Source organism: Ochotona curzoniae, unplaced genomic scaffold (assembly GCF_017591425.1).
Source record: "Ochotona curzoniae isolate NIBS_2020 unplaced genomic scaffold, NIBS_Ocur_1.0 contig_3432, whole genome shotgun sequence".
NCBI classification, from domain to species: Eukaryota; Metazoa; Chordata; class Mammalia; order Lagomorpha; family Ochotonidae; genus Ochotona; species Ochotona curzoniae.
The window spans coordinates 21658306-21686164 of record NW_024465859.1 but is presented as its reverse complement, the minus strand read 5'-3'; the positions used below and the strand labels follow the sequence as shown (position 1 = coordinate 21686164).

Below are 27859 nucleotides of genomic sequence, written 5' to 3'. Positions count from 1 at the left end.
CAGAGGGAGGGCGGAGGCTGAGCAACGAGGGGCGGGGCATCGGGTGGGTGGGCGTCAGGGCCTGGATGGGGCGCACACTCACGGCCTGCTTGCACCAGGAGCAGCTGATGGCCACAATCTCCTTGCTGTGGAAGGTGAACTTCTGCTGGAAGCCCTGGGGGGGTTGGGGTGGGGGAACAAGGTGGCTGGGCATGGGGTTGCCTGGGGCAGAAGGGCCAGCCTCCCCCTTGGTTGTCAACTTCGTTTCAGTTGGGGAAAACTAAGCACTTTTCAGAACTAAAAGGCCGACTCCACAGCCGCCAGGATAAGCCCTGAGACTGGGGCTGCTTGGCCAGGGTTGTGCCCTTCTAGGGGTACTGGCAAAGCCTGGGGTGCAGCTGCGTTTTGCTGAGGCCCTGCAGGGTGGCCACAGCCCACTCCCTCCTCCCTGACCCCCTGCCAAGGGCTGACCGTGTACCAGGCAAGCTGATGCTAAGGGGCAGAACAACAAGCAGAGCCGCAGGGGTCGCACTGTGGTGTGGTGGGTTAAGCCTGCGACACTGGCATCCTAGATGTGCGCCAGTTCAAGTAGAACACCTACATGCTGGTGGCCCTGCACCCACATAGGAGACCTGAACAGAGTTCTAGGCTCAGTCCTGTTGAGTGAATCAGTGAATGGAAGGTACCTCTCCCTCTACAACTCTTAAAAAAAATATCAATCTTTGAGGAAAAAAAAGTAGCAAAAGCAGGGAAGTGAAAGATCCCATCATGAATGGTGTCCTGGGGGACACGGCACGGGGTGTGTCTTGGGGGCTCCGGCCCAGCTGGGCACACCTTCCTGCCTTGCTCAGCCTGGAGCTGTGTGCTCTGGGGCTATGATCAGCAGTGGAGCACCCAGGCAGATGCTGGCGTGGCTGTTGGGGGAAGAGGAGAGCCCTCACCTTGCCACAGTGCCGGCACTTGCCGTCCTGGCGCCGCCTATGCACCCAGTGGTGCCGCACGAAGGTTGGCTGGGTAGAGAAGAGTCACTGTGGTGAGTGGGCAGGTATGGCCCAGCCCCCTCCACCCACCAGCACGGAGGGCTGTGGCTCTGGACAGCTCTCTGCGGTCCGGCACACTTGGTGAGGAGGGGAGGTCGAGCTACAGGGGACCTGGAAAGCAGCAGGCAGGACCACCAGGCAGGTCCAGCGCCCTGCCAGCCTGGCTTCACCATGGGGGACCTCGCTCCCTGGGGCCGCCTGCTGGTCCCGTGCAGCACTGCAGGGATAGGCCTACCTCGCGTACATTCCTGGAGCCCGACTCCCGGAAGGATGGCTTACAGCGGAAGTTTATCTGTGAGATAGTGACCGCTAGGTTAGACCCTGAGGACCAGGAGTCTGGCCACCACCATCAGGACGGGCACCCAGAGCCACCCTCCTGTAAGGAGTGTCCCAAGTCTCCCCAGGGAGCCATCACAGCACCAGATAGCCAGCAGCCATGGTGGCCTTTCCTTCCTCTCCAAGAACTGGGGAGGATGCAAGCTTCTGTCTGCCTTGGGTGCCAATTTGGGTGAACAGAGGCAGTTGGTACAGGCCTGCATACCCCCTTGCTGGCCAGGTCCAGGGCTGCTCCCTTCTGCCTTAGACACAGGTTCCATGACGCCTAGGACTGTGATTCTGTCTTAGCTTTCCATCCCTAGTGCTGCCCCGAAGCGGTCACTTCACAGCTTGGAGCTGGGGGAGCCTCCGCACTGGCCTTGTTCACACCATTCCCAGCACTAAGCTTTCTGCAAGTGGAGAGCCCTGAACTCCTGTGCAAACCCCTGCCCCGCCCCATCCCTGAAGCCTTCCTGCCAAAGCATGGCATGCAGACACACGCCAGCTGCACACACGCCATGGACAGCGGCCCCCAGGTAGGTGAGATCTCCACAGAGGCGGTGTGTGGGCACAGAGCCAGATTCTAGAGTGACACAGGACCAGCCCAACCACAGCAAACTCATCTCAAAGCCTGCCTTGGATGTGATAAAACAACAGAGGCCCGTGTTCAGTAACTGAGCCCTCTGTGCCTGGCTTGTTCTGGGGGTGGGGAACCAGCCCGGTGGGGTGGGCTGGGAAAGGTAGGAACTAAGTGCCAGCGTCCGGAGGCTGGCGCTGTCCTGGCTTCTGCTGCACCACGCTGGCTGGGTCACTCCTAGCAGGCGATGCTAGTATACAGGGCCCATGTGTGCTCTGGTCCCCAAGGGACAGTGGGAAGGGGTAGGCAGCCACACACCTTCTCCAGCTGTTCGATGCAGGGGGTGTGTACCACGATCTTGCAGGCTGCACACTTTCTCCGTGACACTGACTTCTGCTGTGGGACAGAAAGGGAGGGCCTGGGTAGCTCCCCTGGAGGAACAGCTTCCGTGGGCAGGCAGAAACACCCTCTGCACTGCCATGCCCCCCTTTGTCTGGGGCCGGGCATCTCCTGGCTGTCAGCAGAGAGCTGGGGGGCAGGGGGTAGCTGCTTCCCACCTCCCCAGGAAGGGCTGTGGCTACTGGTGGCAGACAAGGGCGACAGCCCTTGCTCTGCCACCAGGGGGCAGCAGGCTGCACAGCAGGCACTCACCAGCATTTTGGCTACACAGTACTGCTCCCCAACATAGCAGAAGTCCCCTGACACGTTGGTCTCGAACCAGATGTGTTCCCCATATGTTGCTGATTCCTGGAGCACGGGACAGAAGGTTGAGTGCCTGCAGGCAGCTCGGTCCCACCCTGTCAAACAGCCCTCTCCTGCCGCCCCTACTCAGACTGGATCATGCACGTACACAGGAGGGCCCAGGAGCTCCTCTCCCAGCCGCTCCCTCTTGCACTTCTGCCCTCTACCCCCAGCTGCCCCATGGCCAAGGCACAGCACCTCCCCTCCCACCCCTTGCCCACTACTCACGCTCCAGTCCACGGTGCTTCGGATCTGCCGCTCAGACTCGCCACACAGGGCACCAGGGGCTGGAGGAGGGGGTGCCAGGTGCGGGAGGCCCGACTTAGTGATGGCTTTCCTGCAGGAAAGGGGACAGCTGAGGCGGGTGGGGGGGTGCAGCGGAGTCCTCATGGACTCTCCTTCCTCCCCCACCACCTGGGTCCCTGCCCTCATGGTGGCTGGACCCAGAGACCCTCTGAGCGAGGAACACTGGCTCAGGCTCTGTGCCCCATGCCAGCCCCTGTGGAGCTGTGCCACTCACTCCGCTGGCCGCAGCTGTACCTACACAAGCAGGGAGCTCCAGGCCTGGGGTCCGGCTGCCTTGCGCCGTAGGGCTACCTGGCGCCTGCGGGACAGTGGCCGCACGCGGGTGGGCAGTGCGGGGCCTGCTGAGGCACAGGAGGCTCTTCGGCCGCCGGGGCCTGGGTGCTGGCCTGCAAGCCGCTGCTGGCTGAGGCGCCGATAGTAGCCGTGCAGGCCCCACAGGGCACAGTCATACACCACGTCGGCGGGGAGCAGGTGGGAGGAGGCCCGGCGCAGGCAGCGTGGCAGCTGTAGCCGCGGGCATGCGCCCCAATGCCGTGGATGCCCCGCTGCTTTGGGGTTTGGCTGGGTGGCACTCGATGCCCCCGCTGTGACATCTTCCTTCTCGACCCCCTCTTCCTCCTCTTCCTGCATACCCAAAAGTCCAGCAAACAGCAGGGGTGACCTCAGCAGCTGGGCCCCCACACTGGCAGCCTGTGAGCTGGGGACCTCCTTGATGACGAAGCGGGGGTTGCAGGCTGGGGGTGCGGTGCTGGAGCGCCTGCGGCGGCTGCCACTAACTCCTCCAACCCCAACGCCGCAGCCCAGGAGGCAGCCCTGGAGCTGAGCACTGGAGCGGCGCCTCTGGGCCAGTGAGGAGGACGCCTGTCCGGCTGAGGAGCGGCGCCTGACCTTGCCCGTAGGCAGCCCCACACTGCTGGGCCGCCGGGGCCCCTCTCCAGCACCTTGAGCCTTCCGCCGGAAATGTCTCCTAAAGAAGTTCTCCATGAGCAGGGGTGGCTGGGCGGGCGGCTGTGGGGTACAGAGACCAGCAGTGTCAAGAGAGGGAGAGGGGTAGCTTGCTGGCTCCCAGCCTGCACCCCAGAGCAGAGCAGCAGAGTGAGGGATGAGGGCTGCCGTGGCTGTGGCCTCCATGGTCACAGCATCTGGGGCCACATGGACGCTTCCTGGCAAGCCTGGCCACCCAGAGCCTCTGCCCAGGCACCAGTGTATAGACACACTCCTCCCCTACTCCTTGCAAGAATATGACGGAAAAAAGATGTAAAACACCTAAGGGTGGGGCCTGGCGAGGTAGCCTAGTGGCTAAAGTCCTCGCCTTGCATGTGCCAGGATCCCATATGCGTGCTGGATCTAATCCCGGCAGCTCCACTTCCCATCCATATCCCCCCTGCTTGTGGCCTGGGAAAGCAGTCGAGGATAGTCCAAAGCCTTGAGACCCTGCACCCATGTGGGAGACCTGGAACAGCGTCCTGGCTTTGGATCAGCTCAGCTGCGGCTGTTGTGGCCACTTAGAGGGTGAATCATCACACAGAAGATCTTCCTCTCTGTCTCTACTCTCTATATATCTGCCTTTCCAATAAAAATAAATAAATCTTTAAAAAAGACCTAAGAGTGGGTCCAGAGAGATGGCTCAGTGGCTAAATCCTCGCCTTGCACACGCCGGGCGCCGGTTCTAATCCCAGTGGCCCCACTTCCCATCCAGCTCCCTGCTTGTGGCCTGGGAAAGCAATAAAGGACGGCCCAAAGCTTGCACCCGTGCGGGAGATCCAAAGAAGCTCCCGGCTTCGGATTGGCTCAGTCAGTTCTGGCTGTTACGATCACTTGGGGAATGAACAAATGGACAGAAAAATCTCTCTTTGTATCTACTTCTCTCTGTAAATCTGCCTTACAACAAAAATAAATCTTAAAAATAAGTAAATAAATAAAAGACCTGAGAGTGCAAACATCCTGAGGGCCCAGGACGGCCTGTAGTTCCAGATGGGCGGAGACCCTGCTTACCCCTGAAAAATGGTGGGCGCAGACCAACTTGGGACAAGGCAACGATGCCCTCCGCACAGGACCCTCATCCTGCTACCACCTGATGTTCTCAGCACTTGGCATGGCTGGGGGGTGGGGTAGCTAAAGGCCCTCGGGAAGGAGGGCAGGCTTCCAAGAGCTGGAATCTGCTCCCAGGAGCCACTCCAGCCTTTGCTCAGAGGATGCCCAGGGCTCTGGAGGCGCATGTGCACCTGGAGGCTTGGCAGGAGGCATGCCCGGCTCTGTGCACACATGCAAGTGCCACTGCTGTGTGGCCTTTCTGCAGGGCACAGCATGGACACCCCACATAGGAGGCACTTCTGGCTCCACAGCCCAGTCTCATGCTGACTCGAAGCTGCCTGCAGTCCCTTCTTCCCCTGGTTGCACTTCTGCTCTGCTCCCTCGGTCAGCTCACTCCTCCCTCCCTGCCTCCTCCATAGCTGTATGATCAGGCCTATGGTACCTGCACCTCTCCTCCCAAGCAAGCAGGAATATGGCTCATGGTTCTGGGGTCCCCCATATCCTCCATCAATTGTCCTTAATGTCCCTGAGCCTGGGTGTGGGGGGGGGTAGGAATGGAGCTGGCAGGAGAAATAGCTGTGCTACCGACAGGGTTAGTGGAAGTCTGGTGTGGGGACACAAGGCAGGTATGCAGGAAGGCTCAACTGGAGATGATGGGCCCAGATCTAGCACCTTCTCCCCATCCCCACCCTACTCCTTGACCTGCTGCTGGCCTGTAGCTTGGGCTGGCAGCTGTAGGTCAGGTGCGGGTTGGGGGTATGGAACAGCGCTCCCAGGACCAAGGCAAGTGCAGCTGCAGAAGCAGGGTTCAGGGTTTCCCAGCCCTGGGGTTCCGTCCAGGCAGAATCCCTAGGTGCTGCTGATACCCGGGAGAAGGGCTGGCCAGAGCTCAGATTCCACACAGTGTCCCCTCGTGTGCCAGTCTAGCTGCTCAGAAGGGCAGTCCCGAGGTGGGCGCACCCGGCTTTCTGCTGCAACCTCCGCACACGGCAGTGACGCCTCATCAGCCACCAGCACTCCAGGAACAGGTGATGTGCCATGCTGCAGCCTGCTGGGAGAACCCAGGACCAGGGAGGAGCCCGCGCGGCCTACCCCTCCTCCTGAGACGGAGCACAGCAATCTTCCATCCCAGCCTGTGCAGCTGGCATGGGGTGAGAAGGGCAGGGAAGGGGACTGGACAATCCCACTGACTAAATACCCGCTGCGTCAGCAGCCTAGCATTCCCTGCCACCACCTGAGGAAGGAGATGTTACAGAGCTGTGGGGCCCGATGAGGCATCACACCATGCCTGCTGGCTCCAGGACCTGAGGCCAGGCTGGCCTGCCTCCCTGCCTGCCTCAGGTCTGCTCCCTGTCCCAGCCAGGAGCTCAGGGTTCACTGCCGGCCACCTGCCGCTTGCCACTGCTGAGGTCTGGGCTGGTCTCCACACAGTATCAGCACTCCCCGCCTGTCTGGTCAGGCCACTCGGCGACAGCTGCCCAGCCCGGAGATTAGTCACCCGGACACACACCGCCTGATGCTGGTGTCACCCAGAAAACAAAAGGCCACAGTCTGTGGGGGGGAGGTGCTGCGGCGAGGGCCGGTCCTGCAGGGTGACAGGAAGCCAAGACCATCTCCCATGGTACCTGCTGACCCCACACACTGATGGGGGGACAAGTCCAATATCTACTCAGGAGGGCCCTCAGCTGCCAGACGGGACACCCCAACACACAGCCAGGCTGGGGGCTACAAGCCTCAGTTTCCCTGTCTGTCTAAGAAGCCTGACAGGAAGTGTCTGTCCCACAAAGCACCCCCACCTCCAGGTCCCATGCTTCCTGTGTCTCTGGTGTCCATAGAAACCTCTACCCTCTACTCTGGCCAGCAGCCGCCTGACTGCTACTTCCTATCCTCCCTCCCCCTCCTGCTGCCCCAAGAGAGGCTTCTCCCAAGCCCTGCAGGGCCTACAATCCCCAACACACCACCTGGGAGCTGCCCAGGTCCCTCGAGGAGACCCCATGGGTTCTAATACAGAGAGCGCAGCAAAACAGCTGCCCCTGTCCCCCCAACTATGGGGGGCCTGCCACTCAAGTTGACAGGGTAGGTGAGGACTTCTAGCTGGCAGGGTTTCTGAGAGGACTTGGTGCCCCTGACAGAGATGGGCCAGGTACAGGCCTGGGCAGAGGCACCTGCCAGCGGGGGCGAGCCGGCCTGAAGGCAGCCCTGGTCACCGAATGGCAGGGCTCCTGGCTGCCCTGACCCAGACCACTTACACCTCATGCCAACTGCAAATCAAGAGTCCAGGCGCCCAAGTCCTACATGCACTATGCCTACCCTGGCCAGACCAGCCAGCCTTAGTGGCATTCTCATCTGAAAAGCAGGAGGGGGTTGCCCATGGTTGGGAGACCCCCGGACAGCTGACGCACACCCAGGGGCCAGGATGTTGCCCCGTCTCTGCCCAGAAAGGTAACAGGAGCACCAGGAGGGCCACCAGCCACCATGGGCCAAACAGAGCCAAGCCAGGCAGCCTGGGCCACCTGGGATCTGCTCTGTGCCTGGCACCCCAGGGCTGCCTCCGCCCCAGGGCAGCTCACACTGAACGCTGAGCGCTCACTCCTCCCAGGGACTGAGGCAGTCCCCACCGGCCCAGCCTCCCCAGGGGACTGAGAGCCAGAGGTCACCTCTGGTTCCTCAGCTCCCACAGCCCAGCGATGGAGGGGAAGGGGAAGGGGGAGGGGAAGGGAAAGGAGAAAGGGTCCTAAGGATGGCCAGGCCTCTACTCACTAAGGGGACACAGACATGACAGAATGAAACAATGCCCGCGGGGCAGCAGGTGGGCCTGACCACAGCCTAGGGGCAGGAGCTTGAGAGGACCCCCAGGCAGACCCAGGAGGGAAGGGGTGGAGGACAGGGAGAGCTGGAGAAGCCTCTTTTGACCTGATCCGGAGGGCAGGGCACCAGGAAGGAGGTGGACAGGCAGGTGGGGTCTCTGCGGGCCGACAGGCTCCCGTTCCAGACTCCCGTTCCAGGCTGCTGGCCTCAGAGGAGCAACTCCTAGTTTGGAGAGCGAGCAGCACTGGCTGCTCCCCTGCCCCCTCTCCCTCCCCGCCCTCCTCTCCCCCGCCTCCCCCCCCCCCCAGCCTGACAGCCGTTATGAAAATAGCCCCACTGTAACCGACTGCACTTCCTCTCCCAGCGGCAGCTCCCGGCTCTGCAGCAGGCAGGCAGGCAGGCGGACAGGCGGGTGGGTGGGTAGCAGCCAGGCAGAAGGTCCAGGGTCCACAGATCCTGGAATGTGCCACAGCCAAAGGAATGGGGAGGGAAAGCTGAGCTGGTGGGCCGCCTCTCATGGCCTGCGACTGACTACTGGGTCTCTAGATTCTGCAGCAGCAAAGCCCGCCGGCTCCACGGGAGAGAACACAGACCAAGACCTGTGGAATGCTAGCTTCCCAACTCGGCCCTTTCAGCAGCATGATCAGACAGGAGGCTGGCTGGTCAGTGCCTGGGCTGCGGAAGCAGCCCGTGTGGGTGGGCTCCAGAGTTTGGGAACTCGGGCTCTGCAGAGGGGTAGGTGTGGGTTTGCAGGTGTACCCTGGATCATGCCAAACTGTAGGATGCCCCAGAGAGGCTGGCTGGCTGTGTAGTCCACATACTGCCTGAATGCCACTTCCCACACACCCTGGCTCACGGCCCTACAGTGGTAGCCAGCACACTGCCCAAGAACAGCAAAGCTCTTCCCACTATTAAACAGTATGGACGATTCCAAAGGATTTCCTTTTGGGGTAAGGATGACCCTATCAGAAATTAAAACTGTGAAGTGTTGAAAGTTATCTATTCACTTGTTTAAAGACAATTAAAACTGCTACGTCTTAGCATAAATAAAAGTGATGGAAAACAAATCATGTCTTGTAAGACAAAACAAATAAACAAAGCCAATGTAAATGCTGTGTTAGGCTTTTGCCAATGGCGTTACCATCCAGCTTCAGAGGAGGTGCTGGTCCTCAGGCGACATGTCCCTGACGAAGGGCCATCAGTCTGCAGCCCAGGCTGCCCCAGGCTGAAGCAAAAAGAAAACACTGCTGCCTACAGACAGGGGGGAAAGCGGGGCATGGGGCAAACGGCTTCCCCAGGGCGTTCTGGACTACCTTCCTGGCTCCCACACCAAAGGACGACAAGCAGCGGTTTCTTAAAAGTTTACTTGGGGGCCTGGCGGTGTGGCCTAGGTGCTAAAGTCCTCGCCTTGCATGCTCCAGGATCCCACGTGGGCGCTGGTTCTAATCCCGGCAGCTCCACTTCCCATCCAACTCCCTGCTTGTGGCCTGGGAAAGCAGTCGAGGACGGCCCAAAGCCTTGGGACCCTGCACCCGTGTGGGAGACCTGGAGAAGGTTCCTGGTTCCTGGCTCCAGATCAGCACAGCACTGGCCGTTGCGGTCACTTGGGGAGTGAATCATCGGATGGAAGATCTTTTCTGTCTCTCTTCCTCTCTGTATATCTGACTTTGTAATAAAAATAAATAAATCTTAAAAAAAAAAAAACCCACAATGATACAGTATCTGCACCCTGTGGAAAGTAGCTTTCTGGTTTAGAAAAAAAAAAGTGTACTTGGAAGGTGGAACCTGAAACTGTTATCAATGAACCTCTCACTGGTGTACCCAGCATTTTGAAATGTTAGCCCTGAGCACCAGGCACTGAGAAGTGCTGGTTTACTGAGTCAGGCAGTACTTGCAAGTGCTTGCTTGACACGCTAAGGCTGCATGCTACTGCTACTTACACCGTACACCATACACCTTACACCCGCTGTGACAGCTGAGCTCCTTGGGGAGGCCGCCCTAGAAGGTGGATCCAGGGCTTCCAGAGTTGGCAACAAAACTGATACTATTTTGGAACTGGCAGTACCCTCCTTCATTCAGTTTTGAGAACATGTCTGCCAGGTGCCCAGGTCTAACTGGCTCTGCTGAGAGCCCCAGGAAGCACTGGGTTCCTTAAGATGAAGAGGCCAGCACCACGGGCTTGTCCACAGCACAGATTCATGTGGTAGCAGTGCCTTCTGGGGCTTTCAAATTTCTCTACATCCCATACTAGAGATGGCACCCACTCGACAGTCTAGATTCCTAAAAGTAAGCCTCTTCACTGCATTTCCTGCCCTACCGGGAGTGCAGAAAGCACGTGGGGCTCCCGCCCTGACGCATGTCCCTGTGGCAGTAACCACCTTTGCTTCGGCATCCTGGGTCTAACAGAGTGACCAGAGTGGCAGCGGTGCCCGGATCACGCCTGGGTCCCTGCACCTGGCACACCATCTGCCAAGAATGCTGTCCTCCCCCCCACCTGGTGCCAAAAATCCCGCCTGCTCACAGCTGCTCCGGCCCACAGGACGTCCCTTCTGCTGACAACTGTGCACCACCCAGGTGGCCGCTCGGCAGTCAGACCCCTGGGAGACCTGATTCCTTCAGCTCCATGGGACTCGTTCCCCCAGCAGACCACAGACTCTCAGGGTAGGGCGTGGACCGGGGGCTGCACACACAAGGGGAGTGCGCCTTGGCATGGCCAGCGAGAGGCCTGGCAAGCAAAGCAGTGTTTACCACCGGTCCACCTAGGAGGAAGAAAGAGGGAATTCCACGGCATGAGGGCCAGAGCCTCGAGGGGAGAGAAGGAAGGGGTTCTTCCACCTTGAGCACCACAACCAAGGCGGGACCACAAGCGCAGGCCACTTCTCCTTGCTGGGCACCAGCAGAAAGCAACAACCAGTGTTTCGGGGAATCGGCCAGCCCCTCTCCTCCAGAAGACCCCAAGAATAAGAGCTGGGGCCTGGCATGATGGCTCCATGGCTAAATCCTCGCCTTGCACATGCTGGGATCCCATATGGGCGCCAGTGCATGTCCCGGCTGCTTCACTTCCCACCCAGCCTCCTTGCCTGTGGCCTGGGAAAGCAGTCGAGGACGGCTCAAAGCCTTCAGATCCTGCACCTGTTTGGGAGTCCTGGAGGCAGCTCCTGGCTTTGGAATGGCTCAGGTCCAGCCATTGTGGCCACTTTCCAGGAGTGAGTCAGTGATGGAAGATCTTTCTGTCTCTCCTCTCTGTAAATCTACCTTTTCAGTAAAAATAAATGAATCTTAAAAAAAAAGAAGAAGAAGAAAAGAAAAAAGAATAAGAGCTGGAGGTCACCGCCACCTTTAAGTTCTCCAAGCTTTCCTTAGAAAACCTGGAATGCTGGGTCTGGGATCAATCCAGACTCTCGGTGGGGGGCAGGCATGAAGGGAGCTGGGTGGGTCCCAGGCCCTGCCTTCTCAGGTCTGCCCCCAGCCAGGCTTTGGGGTGTTATCTGTGGGCTGCACCAGCCTCCAGCTGCTCTCAGGACTCCTCTCCCAGAACCCACAGGCAGTTACTGGCTCCCCACCATTCAGCTGAGCAAAATACAAAGTCCTGGGAAGGAGGGTGGCAGGTGGAGAAGAAAGGGGGGTTGTACAGGCAGCATTGTGGTGTAGTGGGAAAGGCCACCTTGAGTCTGGCTGCTCCACATCCCTTCCAGATCCCTGCTTGTGGCCTGGGAAAGAAGCTGAGGACGGCCCAAAGCCTAGGGACCCTGCAACCACATGGGAGACCCGAAAGAAGCTCTTGGCTCCTGGCTTCAAATCAGCTCAGCTCTGGACATTGTGGCCACTTGGGGTGTGAACCAGAGGATGGATATTTCTCTCTGTCTCCTCTCCATGAATCTGCCTTTCTAACAACAACAAGAAAATAAATTAAAAAAAAAAAAAAGGCCAGCCCAGGGCTGGCAGTGATAGGGCTCCCAGCCTCCTCTCACACCTGTATCAATCTCTGCAGACTGATACAGGCACCACAGTCCTCACTTCTGTCTCTACATGTTACAGGGGAGGAGCCCAAGGCACAGAGAGGTTCGGGAAGTCCCCGGAGCCCACCCTTCCTGCCCCTTGTGCAGCAGGGGGCCCTGTAGTCCGCTCTCCAGGCATGAACACTGCCTCCTCATCCATTCCCCTGGAAGAGATGGCTCAGCTCCTTCATCCCCACTCCCAGGGGACTCAGTGCTCCCATGCTTAGCCTTCCCCAGGTCCTTATTCCAGGACACAAGCCCCAGTTAACAAGTCTATGTTCCCTGCCATACTGAGTCTTGGGGACCTGGAACGCCCATCAGGGCACCTCTAGGGCCTACAAGTGGCAGTGTGCCTTGAGGAGTGGACGTAGAGAAGGGTAATGGTCCAGGCCCAGCCTGGCGGAGGTGGGGTGCTGTGGGCAGCTGACGGGCAGCTCTGCCTCCCAGACGTAAGCTGACTCCCTCCCCGCCCCCACACACGCCATGCCGCTAGGGTCCCTTGGTCACAGCTCCACAGTTGGCCCCACTCTTCTCTGGTGACAGTGCCTGCTCTCTACCTTCTCCTGTGTCAGCCAGGCCTCCCAGTCCCCATCTGCTTGGCATTGCCTTCCCTCCCAACCCCTCATTCAAAATTTAACTCCCTCCTCCGAACCATCTGACATGCTGCACCCTCCCCAGCTTCTAAACCTCCCAACCAGGATCCCTGAGCATCCCCATGCTGCCCCATCATGTATTTCTCCCACAGGGGTCTCCTTACTTTCCAAGCAAGACCTGACCCCCGAACTGGGGTGGGGGGTAGTCCCAGGGGCCCGAGGTCTTGGCCCTGCACCTGGACACAAAGGCTCTGAAGACCCTGAGAAGACCTGACCTCAAGCTAAGCCTCTTGAATTCCTCCCCTCTCATCGGGGCTTATGCCCACCCTGCCCCGAAGAGGCCCAGGCTGTGCTCGTGTTGACTGGCCCCTCAGTTTACAGATGTCCACAGACAGGAAACAGTTCCAGAGATGCAGCAATGGGGATGACCACGGCTGGGGACACAGCTGGGCGACATGTCCCCTGGCTGAGACACACACCCGTGAGCGCACACTCGTGGGCATGGAAGGGTAAGCAGGAGTGGGCACCATGGAAGGCCCAGAAATCAGCCTGCCCCGAGGTCTCCCAGCAGGCCTCTGGAGTGGCAAGCCGCTGTCACACAAAGGAAGGGCTGGGAGGCACATCACCAGGACGTGTGTGGAGAGTGGACTTTTAAAAGCTTAGTTTCTGTTGATGCCAAGACATTTATGAAAGTCATCCACCGGTTTCCCCTAAGAGGCACAGGCTTCGGGGTGCCTGGCCTTTCACGCCCCACCCCTGCAGACGCCGTGGTCAAGATGCACACCCCAGAGCTCAGACTTCGGGACGGCTCCTTCTCCAAACCAGTGCTGACACCCAGGTAAGCTCACACACCACACACACAGCACATGGCATCGCGGGGAATCCACTACAATAGGCAAGAGAGCAGCAACAACAACAACAACAAAAATCAGGACTGCGGTTTCCCTCCTGGGAGAGGAAGATGTGGGCGCCTCCGGCCGACCCGAAGCAAATACCATGTGAGACCTGACCAAGCTGGACGGTGGCAGTGTAACATTGCTTGGTGTGCCTGTTTCCCAACGGCTGGTGCGAGTAAAGGACCTTGAAATGCATTTGGGAAGAAGATCCCCTTCCCACTCCCATTAGAGGCAGTGCAGCTGCCTGGGATCGCCCCAAGTCTGTCAGGCTGATCTCAGCAGCATGGCCCTGACCCCACACCCTCCCAGGGCAGGGGCCAGCGGGTCTCCCCCCACCCCTGCAAGGGATGCCTTCCAGAGGTGGGTGGGCAGGCGGCAGGTGGTGCCAGTGGGGTGTCCGTGTGGGCAGGGGAGCAGGAACCAGCTTGCCCCCTTTCACAACCACCCCCGCCTCTCTGTAAAATGTCAGCAGGCTGGGGAAGGGTGGGGGGAGCGGAGAGACAGCAAGCTGTTAACCCGCAAGAAGCTAGGGCGTGGGCGGCGCAGGCCCAGGCTCCCAGACAGCGATTCTAGCAGCTGCTGGGATGGGGCTCAGCCCTGGCAGGGGAGCAGCCTCCACGTGGGAGCTCCAAGCTGCAGGCATGCCAGGAGCAAGCAGGGAATCCCATGGGCTCCTGGGGAGGCTTCAGCGGTCCTTCAGGCCTTGTGCCCACCTCCCCCCCACCGCTCTCCCCGAACCTGTTAAGATTGAGGGCCACAGACCTGCCCCTTGGCACCAGATGCAGCCACATGGCAACACACTCATGGCCTCATTCTCCCCACCCAGTCCAGCCAGCAACCTCCTTCCCCCTAAGCTGGGGGCCTGGAAGCAGGTTAGACCACCTCAGGAGGCTCCTGCAAGGCAAAAATCACCACCCCCCCGCCCCCGCCGCATCCCATGGAGCACTCAAAGCTCTGCTCAGGCCCTGCCCAACCAGGAATGAAGACAGCAGAACTGACAAGCAGGGTGGCCTGGGGCTGAGCTCCAGTGCACCAAGCGAGCCCCAGCCCCGCCGGGCGCTGGCTTCCTCTGCAATGAGATTGGAAGAGCAATTACAAAGATGCGACCATCCCAGGAAATGGATGGACCCGCCAACTGGTGCCTGCTAATGGCCGGAGGAAGCCAAGCAATAGCCTCCCTTGGCCGGACAGGCTGCCCCTCCCCTGGGCTCTGGCTTCTCTCCCTGGGCCTCAGGGCCCTGGGTCTCACTCAAACCACTCTCACACCCTAACCCCACACCCTGGAGTCTCCACCAAGGCGGTGGCAAAGAGGAAAACTGATGGAATGGCATCTGCTTCTTGCTCCGGCCTTCCAAAGTGCCACAGGTCACCACACGGTGGATGAAGGCGGGGCTGACAACCCACAATGTCAGGGTCCCTCACAATGGCAAATACAAAGGAGGCAGCTGAAGGGAACAGAGGTGTGCTGCCTAGCACTCACAGTTGCTCCAGGAACAAGGGGAGCCAGCAAGCAGCTGGCTGTGGGTGCACACCTCCCTGGCTCGGGCACCATGCTAACCCAGGGGACCACCCAGGTGGCAGCTCTTCGAGGGCATGCAGAGGGCAGGGTGCAGAGCACCAGATGAGGGGAGGCTCTGAGAGCTGGGAGCACAGCACGGAAATGCAAGAGAAACGCTGGCCAGCTGGGAGACCTCGCAGAGTCAAGGCCATCTGACTGGCCTCTGCAGTCCTCAGGGACTGGAAGGGAGAGGCGGAGGCTGTGGAAGCACAAGCCAGCCTGCCTGCACATTGGTTCTTGTAGCAGGAGTGTCAGGTAACTCTTCGGCAGGAGGGTCCACCCACAGCAGGTGCAGGTGGACAAGTAGGAAGGAGAATCTTCCCGCCTACTTTCCTCTCGCCATAGCAGCTGGAGCCCCCTGGTGTCTTAGCAGAGTTACTACAGAACAGGTGGCCTGCTCAGCGGGAGTCTTGAACCCCAAAATCTTCTCTCACCTTTGTGGCGGTAGAAGGGACCAACACTGGCTTCTTCTAGGGACTGGTCCAGTCTGTGCCAAAGGGCTGGCTGACTGCCTACCCATCTCCTCCTTGGCTCAGGGGAACGCTGAAGAATCCAGGGAGGGCCTCTGCGAAGCTCAGCAGGGCAGGCGGGCTCCGCCCCTGTTTCCCCAGGTTCTCTGCCCAGGAGTCTCTCACTCCCTCCTCCGACCGTGCCAGTGAGGACACCCTCTTGTGCCCTACTGTGTGACCTGTGAATGCTGGCTGGCTTCACACCCTGGGACCTGACCTTTGTAGGCTATGGCGCAGAAAGAAAATGACAAGAATTGCTCATCACGCCCTTGACCCCTAAGCTGAGGGACTGGTGTGTGCTGTAGTGGAGGGAGACTGCGAGACTTCTCCCGGGTGCCCAACCCTGGCTAGCCTGGGCAAGGAGCACACACGAGCTAGTGGAACACAGCTCAGCCACCGAGGCTCCCTAGGCCTTCCCAAAGCAGCTGGCACCTAAGGACTCTAAGAGCACCTGTCTCCCAGAGGCTTCCAGACACTCAGGTGCCACGGACAGACAGGGGTTCCCTCCAGGCTTATTACAAAACCAACCCAAACAGGGGTTGCCTCTGTTCGGGCTGCCCAGCAGGCACCCCAGGCCGGCTCTGACTCCAGCACAGGGCTCCACTGAGGCCTTGTGGTGTGGCCTTCTAAAGGGGCCCCATTGTCTCAGACTTGTTCCACAGGTGTGTCACCTGCCCTCTGGGAGCTTCTGATTTTGAGATCGTCTGATAAAGGGCAGGGGCCAGACGGGCAGATGGCTCCGGCTCCTACTGTCTAGCTGCGGGAGGTTCCGGGTCATTTCTGATGCCCATGGGGTACAAAACCAGCTAATCCACCAGCTGTGTGGGGACCTGTCCAGACCAGGCTGCTGGGAGGAGGCAAGGGGAGCCGTCCCCCTCCTAGTGGGTTCAGGAGAAGGAGGAAGAGGACGAGAAGGAAGTCCACTTTCTTCCCCAAGTTCTGCAGGACAATCCGACTTCCCCAGGCTTCCAGCAGACCCTTCCCTCTGCTCGAGAGGGGGCAGATGGGACGACGGTTCCCAGCAAGGAGCAGGGAAATGGGATGTGGCTGGGGTGTGATGAGGTGGGGGGGGGGGGGCAACCACCAGCAGGAAGGGGGGGATCGAGCTCAGCTCTGCGTCTTTAAAAGGGAGCTGCAAACTGCAGCCCCGACTCGTGTCTGGTGGACACCAGATGTGGGGACAGAGATGGGCTCTGAGGAAGACACCAGAGAAAACGACCGTACCTGAACAAAGTCGAGGCTGGCAATGCAGTCCCTGTACCACCACAGACCCCCGCCAAAGCCACGGCTGACTTCTGGGGGGCTCTCCCAGGGAGCCACGGCCCGGAGGCGGGTTTCCCAGCACAGCTTTGGGCCCTGGGCCTCGAGGACTGAGGTGTGGGCTTGTGGAGGAGGATGAGGGAAATGGGTGTCAACAGAGAAGCCAAGAGGTGGCGAAGGATTGAGCAGAGAGCTGGGGCAGAGACCGAGGGCTGAATGAGGATCAAAGGAAGCAGCTTGATGGAGAGGAGAGCCCAGAGCAGCTGTGCTTCTGCTTGCTCCCACACCTGCCTCAACTCAGGAGGGGAGGCCAGCCCCGGGGGTGGAGGTGAGGGGTGTGGAGTTATCACCACAAAGGAGAAACACACTCTCAACACACTGATTTCTGCATTCCCAAACCTCCACCCTGCCAGGCCCCGGCACAGGGCTCGGCAGCAGGGAACGGACGCCCAGGGGGTGCTGCTGCTGAGTCTGGTCTCATCAGACATTCAATCAGTTCTCTGGCCATGCCCAGAGTGGTGTAACACGGCGCCTCACGAACCTGGCCGCACTGCAGAATCACCTGGGAAGCTCCACCAAAGGCCTGGGCCTGGCCGCCAGCCTGGATGAGTCAGACCCACACGGGGCAATCACCACGGTGACGTGGGGCTTGGGCCTTGCTGTGGAGGTAGGGCATTGGATTTTGGAAGAAGACCAAGCCAAGTTCAAATCCTAACCCTGCCTCCTCCTTGCTGTGGGACTCCCAGACCCGTGATTCCTCTCTCTGCGACCCTGTGTTTTCCTCACCTACGAAAATGCAGACCCACGCCACACCTTTCCTGGTTTGTGTGGGGAACTACAAATGCACCTGCTGCTCTTCCTCCCCAACAGGGCCTGACACTCATCCTTACAGGGCCAAGGCTGTGCCCTTCAAAGGGGCACAGCCACAGGTCGGAGGAGCCCTGTGGGCAGCAACAGGAAGCCCCTGGCGGGCCCCTCCCTCCCCCTCAGTGCTTGTGAACAGCGAGGGCTACATCCTGCAGAGAGGGTGTCAACGGTTCCATCTTGCAGGGTTCACGGTGACAAACACAGTGCTGGCAGCTTCACTCCCTGCCTTGTTTTCTGTGACACGGAAGCCCACAGAGCTCCATCTGCTAAGGGGAGGAAACAGCTCGCTCCAAGGGCTGGGCGACCCACGGGGCAGCTGGCTGGGCTCAAGGCAGGCACTCGATACAGGTCAGCACTGTCCCAAGTACAGCAGCCCACACACAACAAGAGAAATCCGCCGGGGGTGGAGGGGAAGACACGGTGGAGGTAGGGGTGTGGTGCAGCAAAGCCCCCAGGAGGAAGAGAGCAAAGTTCGGGGATAGTCAAGCCTCAGGAAGCCAGAGCAGCTTCAGAAAAAAGAAAGTGGGGCCCTGGGTGGCCTCCAAGTGGTCAGAGTCCAGTCTGAGGTGGCCCTGGGGTCCCTAGCTGATTGGCTGCCAGCTTCCTAACCACTAGAAGAGGGCAGGGGTCAGTGTGGCAAGAGCCCAGGGGCCAGGCAGGGTCCTCATGTGGCTGCACCTGCTCTCACTTTACCAGGGGGAGGTGGGGTAGGCGGGCAGCACCTGCTAGCCAAGCCCAGCATACATTGCCGCACCCCAGCGACCCACACCCTTTCCCTTCCAAGCCCCTGGGCCTCACCAAAGCCCCTGGTCAAACTATCACACGCACACGAAGGTGACATTTCAAGAGACAGGGAGGAGGGGGCTGGGGCAGCCAGCATGTACTACAGCCCCCCGGCCCCTTGCTGTCCCCCTCAGCCATCAGCCAGGACTGCAAGGTGGGTGACGGAGGAAGGGATGCTAACTGCCTAACATTTGCCATGGCTTGGGTCGGAGGTGGCCAGCATCACTACCCAAAGGAGACACCTAACACGCTGAGCGCATAAGGGGTCAGTGTCAAGGGAGCGGACAGCCAAATAGGGTGCCCCACTGGGCTGCGTCCCGCAAGAGGCCATGCGGTGACGGACGGCAGCTGGGTCCCCTGGAAAGGCTACAGGGCACCATGCCCACACCTCACAGCTGCCAGGAGGAGCAGAGAAGTCCTGTTCCAGCAGCGGGGCGCGTGCCGATCCTGGGGGCCGCAAGTGTCCAAGGCTTGGGGTGGGGGGCTGCTTGCTCGCTAGCAGGCTGGGCGAGCTCGGTGCCCGGTGCCCAGTGCCCAGGAGACGACCTCCACACCCCACATACACGCACGCCGTGCCAGCGTCCAGCCGCAGCCCGCACCGCCCGAGTCCCGTGCCCGGTTCTCCCCTCCGCTCACCTGTGCCCGAAGAGCCGCAGACCTGGGAAGCGCCGCTTGCTCAGGCGCCGTGGCGCCTTGTCCGGCTCGGGCCCCGCGTCGTGCTCGGAGCCGCTGGACGAGGCGGAGGCCGACTCGGAGTCGCTGCTCCGGGCCTCGGGGCTGCCGTCCCGCGGCTCCATCCGGCCCTAGCCCCGGCCGGCGGCGGGCCCGCGGGAGACGCCCATGCCGGGCCCGCGGCGAGCGGCCGGGGCTCAGCACGCCGGCTCGGCGCCGCCAGCCGCGGCCATGGCGCGCGCTCGCTCCGCCCGCCCCGCGCCGCGCGTCCCCGCGCCCCACGCCCAGGTGCCCGGGAAGCGGCCGCCGCCGCCGCCGCTCCAGGAAGTGCCGCCGGCCCCGGCCGCAGGACCCCGCATAGCTGGCCGGGCCGCTGCCTGCCCGCCGCCGAGCACGCCCCCTCGGCCGCAAGGCGGCCCCGGCCCCGCGGCGCCCTCTGGCGGCACCGGCCTGCGCTGCAGCCCGCCCGGGCGGGAGGAGGGGGCGGGGCTCGGAGGGGACGAGGGCGGGGACAGCGAGGGCCCCGCCCCTCGCAGCCGTGGGGCCGGTCGGGCTGCATCCCACGGAATCCGCCACCTGCCACGCGGGCGCTGCACGCGCTCCGGCACGGCTTCCTGCTCTCCCACGCCACTCCCAGCAACCTTCAAGCTCCCAAGGGCACCCCCGCGAGGACAGCTGGCACCGCCTCTCCTCCCACTCGAGGCCACAAGAACGCATTTGGCTCCTGCACATGCTGTCCCCACTTAGCCACTTAATGGATCTCCGCCCTTACCCCCTTGGCCATCCCGGTCCACACCCACGGCAACAGAAATCACACAACGCACCTCTTGCACCTGCGGCAAACACCCTCCCCTGGCACACACGTTTAGCTTTGCTGGCTCATTCCTCGCAACAGGTCATGGTCACTTAGGGACCCCTAAGTGTGTGACAAAGACCTTCCACGGAGCCGCTGGACGAGGAACGATGGGCAACTCACACCAGGAACTCTTGCCACAGCAGTTCCCCAAGGCTTCCAACCCTTCCAACCCTTTCACCGATTCCCTAGGCACGTCCAATATCCCCAGCACAATATTTAGTGGACCTGCAGGTTCCATATCCCTTACTTCACTGCCTCCCTCCCATTTACCCACATATACACTCCAGAGCTCGGGCTGCAGACCTTGTCTCACACACACACACACACACACACACACACCTATCCAGGCTACAGTGTTGTCCTCCCCTCCCCCCCAAATCGTTCCTCTCTGAAAGAAGGGCAACAGGACCCTGAGAGCCCTCCCATACGCTGGGGCAGGGGCAAGTCCTTCCCCTTCCCAAAGCCTGCCACCCCAATGCCCATGCCTGCTGCCCACGCCTGCAGCTTGCTGGGCTCCTTGTAAAGCTACTTCCTGCATCATCCTCTCCCCTGGGGTTCCACCTGCCCATTTCCAGCCTTCACCGGGCACAAAGAGGCAAGGCTGGGAGCTGAGAAATAAGCCAGGGAAACCCACCGGTCACGGTTTCCCGGCAGCCTGGAGAAGGTGGGTGCAGGAAGGTGGGGCCCCAGCCCGCCAGCTGCAGCCAGAGGAAGACAGAGACATCTTCGAGTGGACTTGCTGCTGGCTTCGGGTGCTAGAAGCTCTTTGGGGAAGTTTCCCAAGAGTGAGAGAAATCGGAAAGGCCAGAAATTGTGCTGACTTTATGCGAGCGAGACCTCACCGTTGCGATAGAAACCTCCAGTGTCTGGAACCACCTGCTATGGGGGCACTTTTCCCAACGTCCTCAGACCCTGAGGGCTTGGCTTCCCCCACCCATAAGGCTCCAGACAGCTCAGGCCTCCTCCACTCCACCCTCGAGCTCTCCCTCCGACGATGGAGAGCTGGCACAGAGTTCTCTGCTCCCAGGGCGCTCTTCCCCCACCTCCCCTCCCCACACTGTTGCCTCTGGAGAACCACTGGGTCTCAGATGGGCAACCCACACTTCTGCCACCGCTGCAGTGCAGATAGAAGATCCAAAGAGGGTGCCAGGTCCCCGTGCCCACTCCAGGGTCACACCTTGTACCTACTGTGTGTGCAGGGCCTCAGCTGGGATCTGTGGCACATCCCAGGAGCGGTAGCGCCACATCTGCCTCAGTGTCCCCGGCAGCTCCCCTTCTCCTGTCCCCAGCGCCTAGGCGGGGCCCAGAGCTGCGGCCGCATCGCAGCCTGGCCCCGGGAACTGTGGCCGGCCCCCGGTACGTTCATCCTGCCCCCGGCGACTGTCTTCCTCTTTGAGCACTTCCTGACGCGGGTGGGGGGCGGGGGGCCGAGCTGGAGGCCAGCTGGCTGCCCCAGCAGAGAAGGACCACGGCTGGCTGGGGCTCCTAGGCGCTTTCTGCTGGCTGGCTGGGATGGGAGCCGCACAGGAGGGGAAGCAGCAGGTGGGGACAAGCCCAGCCCGGCAGGCAGGAGCCGGCCCTAAGAGCCAGGCCTGCCTGGGCTGGAATCTGCACTGCCTCTTCTCTTCACCTCATCTTTTGGTCCTGCTAGGGTCTTCCATTTTGTACCCACTACCTGGTTCACTTCCTCCCCGCCAGCTCCCTCTGTGCCCATCATACCACCCAGAGCTAGGGACAGTGCAAGGATGTTGATAACAAGAATAATCAGGGTGGGACCTAGAGACACAGGCTCACGTCTCCCACCGGGACCACTTCTCAACTGTGTGACCCAGGCTGCCGACCTGGCCAACTCCCCTGAAGTCATTTTAAGGAACACCTGTGTGTCACAGAGCTTTTCCCTTTTCTGTTTTGTCTCCCATAAAATGGAGGAACGGGCCAGCGTAGTGGCCTAGCAGCTAAAGTCCTCACCTCGCACGCACCAGGATCCCATATGGGCACTGGTTCTAATCCCGGCAGCTCCACTTCCCATCTAACTCCCTGCTTGTGCCCTGGGAAAGCAGTTGAGGACGGCCCAAAGTCTTGGGACCCTGCACTCGTATGGGAGACACAGAAGAGGTCCCTGGCTCCTGGCTTCGGATTGGCGCAGCACCACCGGCCCTCGCGGTCACTTGGGGAGTGAATCAAAGGACAGAAGATAATGCTCTCTGTCTCTCCTCCTCTTTCTATGTATCTGACTTTGCAATAAAAATAAATAAATCCCTAAAAAGAAAGGGAGGAACGACACCATTTGTGAACTTAATAAGGATCTAGTACGAGGTGAAGGTGTTTGTAAATCAATTCATCCGATCAATACTTAACAGAGCACATTCTGTGGATCAGGTATGCCACCAGGAAGGGGGGCAATGAGCCAGAGAACATGCCTCTAAGCCCTCACAGAGCTTGGGGTCCAGTAGGGAAGACCCTCCCTTGCTCCCCAGGAAAGAAATCCCCAACAGTGTAAAACACTGTCAGGTCATGAAATGCTTTAAAGAAAAAACAAAGCAAACGATACAACAACCAGATTCAGGGGGCGTGGAACAGAGAGGGCAAACAGTAAGGAATGAAGTGTCTGAACTGCTTGGAAAGTGGCGAGCAGGGCCTAGAGGGTGGGGGGCTGCTCTAGGAGCTGGCCCTGGCCAGGCTGAGCTAGGAGGGAGGTGAGGCCACCATGGCAACTGGGCTGGAGCCGCAGCCAGGTCCGGCAGGTGCTGGGAGGAAGTGTGTGGTCCTCTGTGTTGTCTAATCACTCTGCTCTATAATTAGTTCTGTGGTGCCGATGTGTGTTACTCCAACAAAGCTGTGAACTTCTCGAGGACACCAATAGTGTCAGTTTGGTGCAATTGACATTTATGGCTCGGATCCTGCAGACAGAAACGGGACGCGCGCAACACCTCGGGGTGTCACCTTGGGGTTGTCCTCTCTGGGTTGGGACTGAGCAGGTTTTGTTGACCACTGGTTTAATCGAATCCAGGCCATGGAATGGATCGCAAATACTCAGTTGCATCAGAACCACCGTTGGTGGGTGTTTCTTGGACGCTTAGATGCCCGGTTACTGACGACTGTGTAGGGTGGCTTGCTGAAACCTTTGTGTGATCAGGGGAGTCAGGCTCTTGCTAACTTCCTCCTTTGATAACAGGGGAAACTGAGGCACAAAGCACTGAGCTCAGCTCAAACATGGACCAACCCCAGAGCCATGCCCTTCAACAGGGCATGAGGCTTTTCCTCCAAGAGAGACCCTGGCCACCCCTCACCTCCAACAGCTCTGGCTCCAAGCCATCATTTCTGAGTTCCCACCAGGTGGGCCTAGCCTGTTGCAGCCTATCCAAGACCTGGCCCCTGCCCCTTCCCCTCCCCCTTCCCCTCCCCCACCCCCAGGCCGCCATCTGATCTGGAAGGAGACTGTGGTGGGGCCCTGCCTTCCTCTCCCAGGCCTTCTGTAAGCAGCTCCAGTTAAACAGAGGAAATGGGGCTGGGTTTGTTTTCCAGCAGAGGCTTCTGGCAGGGCTAGAAGCAGGAAATGGGACTCCTGGAGGGGAAGCCGGGCGGGCTGGAGGCTCGGTGCGGCGGCGCAGCAACCTTGGCCGTGTCTTTCTTTCCTGGAGCTGCTACTGCCAGCTCTGTGTGTTCCAGGCCCAGTGGGGAGGAGGAGGCCTGGAGGGACAGGTGCACAGGGGCTTGGGAGGGCGGAGGAGAGAGGATGCCCTTGGCAGCTCCTAGGACAGCATGTGCCAGCCAGCACCAGGGGGGAGCTGGGGACCCCACCGAATCCACCCAGGTCCATACACACGGGAAGAAGAATCTGGGTAAGGAGATTATTCTGGGCTTTGTCGGAGCCCCAGTGGGTGAGATGTTCTACTTTCTGTGGCCTGGATGAGCAAGTGGGAGCTAGGGGAAAGGAACTGTCCCAGGGCACCACGCAGCCCACAACCTGGACATCCTCTGCCCTCAAAACCTGCCCAGCTAGCCTCCTTGGCCTGACCTTCAAGTCGCCCCATGTGCTGGCTTCACTTGACTCCCTTTTTTTTTCGTCCAGCCTTTCCCTGTGTGTGCCCTGCTGGTGCCTGCCCTTCCTGCTCTCCACGGACTAGTTCACGTTCATCCCCACCTACAGCTCCATCCTGTCTCAGGTTGTTCTGGCTGGCCCTGGCTTACCCCTTCAGAGGCACACAGGACCCACTGGTGGCTATGGGACTCTGGCTCAGTCCTCTCTGAATCAGAACAGATGAGCTCAGCTCTCTTGTAGACCTGACAGTTGCCACTGAATTTCCCATTTGGAATGCTTACTCTCTCAATCATTCACAGGACATGTTTCGTAAAGACCCACCTCCAATCTTGCTCCTGAGTTAGCATTCCCAACTCCATGACTTAACCCAACGCTCAGTTTTGCTCCCGGAAGTATTCCTACCTTGCTTGCTCTGTCATGCACACTAGTCTTGTCTCCTTACAAGACGCTGGGGTCCTCAACGCGATGGTTCAATAACTAAACCCTCACTTTGCACGTGCCAGGATTCCATATGGTGTAGGTTTGTATCCTGGCGGTTCCACTTCCCATCCAGCTCCCTGCTTGTGGCCTCAGAAAGCAGTGGAAAATTGCCCAAAGCCTTGGGACCCTGCACCCATGTGGGAGACCCAGAGGAAGCTCCTGGCTCCTTGCTTCAGATCAGTTCAGCTCTGGCTGTTATAGAGTGAATCATTGGAAGGAAGGGCTTTCTCTCTGTCTCTCCTTCTCTCTGTAAATCTGACTTTCCAATAAAAATATCTTTAAAACTAAACAAGCAAGGACTGGTGCAGTAGCCTAGCGGTTAAAATTCTCGTCTTGAATATGCTGCCCGGGATCCCATATGGGCACCAGTTATAATCCCAGCAGCCCTGCTTCCCATCCAGCTCCCTGCTTGTGACCTGGGAAAGCAGTTGAGGATAGCCCAAAGCCTTGGGACCCTGCACCCACATGGGAGACCCAGAAGAAGTTCCTGGCTCATGGTTTTCAATTGGCTCAGCTCTGACCCTTGCGGTCACTTGGGGAGTGAATCATCAGACGGAATATCTTCCTGTCTCTCCTCTTCTTTGTATATCTGACTTTGCAATTTAAAAAAATCTTTTAAACAAACAAACAAATAAAAAACCAAGATTCTGAGTTTCTCCTTGCTCAGTGCTAGGCACACAGGTATGTGCTGAGTGGTTTCCAGGGGGAAGTAGCCATGGTTGGATTTCCTCATAGGAAGAAACTGTCTGTCCATCCCCAGCAGCTGAGTCTGTGTCCAGGCACCTGCTAAGCTCTCGTCAGCAACCCAAGAGACAGGTGCAGCTGAGCTGAGCTTCAGGTGTAGTTGTCTCCTGCCAGGTGGAAATGTGGCTAGCTAGTTTCCCACTGGGAGAGGGACTGGAGAGTGTCTCCCCCTGATGCAGGGGAGCTGTGGGTCCAGCTCCCACAGCATCACCTGCCTGGGAAGCTGTCTTCCGGCACCCATAGATATCCTGGATGGGTTTGCTCTAGGAAGCTTTGTTAGTAGACCAGCCTGGATGCCAGCCTGCTAAATCTTAAGGGTCATCCATGTAGACGGTCTGTCTAGGCCTGTGAACCTTCCAGGGGACATGGGGACTTTGTGCAGAGCTCGGCGGAGAGCTCTTTAGAGATGAGAACCTTCCAGCCAATGGGGCTTCCAAGAGCCGGCATCCCTGCCTCACTGCTACTCCCTGCCTGTGTGACCTTCCTGAGCTGTTTTCCGTGGCTGTCTCCACAGCCTCTTTCCCCAGTACTGCTAGGCCCAGCACACTGCAAGGCCAGTGCCACAGGCATTGCCTGCCTCCCCTGAGAAGCAGCCCCATGCTGCACTGCCTCTTGTTCTTGAGCTTCTAGAAAGTTCGGCTCTAAAGATGCACCTGTGGAAGCACCAGATTCCAACCCACACTTCTGGCACCTGGCCCGTGGTGCCCATCCATCAGTGGCCACTTAAAGAAGTTCCTTCAAGGCCTTGGTCGACACCGGCCCTCCCTGTTCTTAGTGGGATTGTGCCCCTGAGACCAGGTTGGGACAGGGGAGGGTGTGTGAGCTGCTCCTTTTGGGGTGTGGTGAGCGGCACAGACCCTCTTCTGGGCTCCCGAATCCTGCGTGTGGAGCCTGACCCCTGCCATGGGCACTGCCCTTCCTGGCTTTTGACTCACTTGCTCAGCCTGGACCTCTGTCCTGGAGGGGAGGAAGGAGTTCCAGGCTAGCCCTGGGCCCCGCCCTTCCTAGAAGGAAGGAAAATGGATGGACCCCCGGCTTCCTGCTCCTGCTGGCAGCAGCAGTGGGGACCGGCAGAAGGAGGGGGGCCTCCGCCTGCTCTGCCAGCTCAGCTCTCCCGTCCCCCGGTTTTTGCATTTTTAATTCGGGACAGAATGTGATCTCTTGCGGCTCCTTGCTTTATCCTGTTGCTATTTAAATTACAAATCGGCCCCATCTCCCTGTCACTCCCGAGGTTATTTTTAGCTTCTGGTAAATAGCAGCAGGGAGAGCCAGATCAGGTGCCCCTCCTTTCCTCCCCGCCCTCGAGGAGCTGTGTCCCCACAGCCCCATGCCTGCAGCAGGGGGCATCCTCCCCTGCCAGCTGGCACCCCCTCCAGTCTCCCAACCCACCGCCTCTGTGGGTGTGGAGTGGCCCGGTTTGGGGCCTGCACGTATGCTATGCTCAGTATTCATTCACTCTGGGTCTTGGCTAAGCTTTGCCTGCCCCTCAGGTCCCATTGCTCAGGGCCAGCCTCCTCCAAGAAGGCTTCCTGGGTCTCTCTGACCCATGAAGAGGTCCGGCTACCCAGGGCAAAAGACTCAGTGTGTTTCACTGTCCTGCTTGATGTCAGGACCATCTCTTATCTGAATTCACCTTATAGGAGTTTTGTCTATAATTTTGTCTCTCTGAGATGGGGTCCGAAGGGTCCAGCGAGGAAAGGGCAGGGTTAGACTCGAACCTGAGGCCTCTGGGAGGAAAGCCAGCGCCATCCTGCCATGTGCCCTGCGTGTTGGTTCTGCCCCATTGACAGCAGCAGGGGCTGCCAATCCCCAGGCCCAGCCTGGGCCACATCCGTCCTGCTGCTAACTTTCTGTGACCTTGTGAAACAGCCAGAGAAAAGCAAAAGGGAACCCTTTGTGACAATGACGATGACAGGAACGGTAAAGTTCACATCTATAAATACTGTTTTACTGGGACCCAGGCTCACTCATTCGTGTACACATTGGCCACGGCTGCTTTGGCTCCACCATAGCCCAGGAGCCTGGAAAGAGAGTGTGTGTCCTGGCAAGCCTAAAGAACTTACTATTTTTTTGACCCTGGAGGGGATCATCACAGGTGGGCATCGTGTCCTCAGGGTAGAACCCAGGCAGACTTGCTGGTTCCCCTGCAATGCCCTTTTGGGACTTAGCACCTGCTGGCTGCCCCAGGAGACCCATCTCAGATTTTACTACCCTTTCTCTCACCTGCTCCTTCTTCTCTTTCTTCAGTTTATTTCCAAGTGAAGTCAGTGGTCTTCAAAGCCCCCGGAGGAGGTAGGAAGACCTGAGACCTCGGGGCCCATGCCCAGACTCCTTGTAACAAGAAGACGGCTAGAGAATCCACTCTGAGGAGCTGGCATTGTGGTGTAGATGGTCAACCCACCACTTGCAGCACTACAATCCTATATGGGCACAGGTTCGAGTTCCAGCTGCTCCACTTCCTAGCCAGCTCCCTGCAAATGCACCTGGGGAAGTTCCTGGCTCCTGGCTTCCACCTGTCCCAGCTCTAGCTGCTGTGGCCATTTGGGAAGTGAACCAGCAGCTGGAAGATCTTTCTATCTCTCCCTCCCTCTCCTGCCTCTGTAACCCTAGCTTTCAAATAAACAAAACAAATCTTAAAAGAAAGAAAGAAAAAGAATCCACTTGGTAAAGGATCACTAAGTGGTGGGGTTTGGCTCTGGCTAGAGTCTAAGAGAGGGTCCTTATGTGCCCGCAGGTGCAGATCCAAGATGGTAGAATCTACTGCCCCCAGCAGGTCCCATCTAAAGCAGTGAGAGCCTCTT

The 27859-nt window shown here is 59.2% G+C and overlaps 1 protein-coding gene across 8 annotated transcripts in view; it reads right to left on the bottom strand.

Moving 5' to 3' along the window:
* DGKZ (diacylglycerol kinase zeta) overlaps window positions 1–27859 on the bottom strand; it is a 37346-nt gene that overhangs the window by 7071 nt on the left and 2416 nt on the right. For 2 of the 8 annotated variants that reach the window (XM_040980178.1, XM_040980174.1), the window contains exons 1-7: window positions 18901–19268; window positions 2881–2989; window positions 2563–2658; window positions 2230–2307; window positions 1255–1311; window positions 921–989; window positions 83–154 (exon numbers count right to left, since the gene is read on the bottom strand). In XM_040980178.1, coding sequence (XP_040836112.1) covers window positions 83–154; window positions 921–989; window positions 1255–1311; window positions 2230–2307; window positions 2563–2658; window positions 2881–2989; window positions 18901–19061 — 642 coding nt within the window. In that variant the 5' untranslated portion in view covers window positions 19062–19268. Of the gene's footprint in view, window positions 1–82; window positions 155–920; window positions 990–1254; window positions 1312–2229; window positions 2308–2562; window positions 2659–2880; window positions 2990–3196; window positions 4271–18900; window positions 19269–27859 lie in introns of those variants that run through there. The other 6 variants (XM_040980175.1, XM_040980176.1, XM_040980171.1 and 3 more) reach the window with 6 other exon arrangements.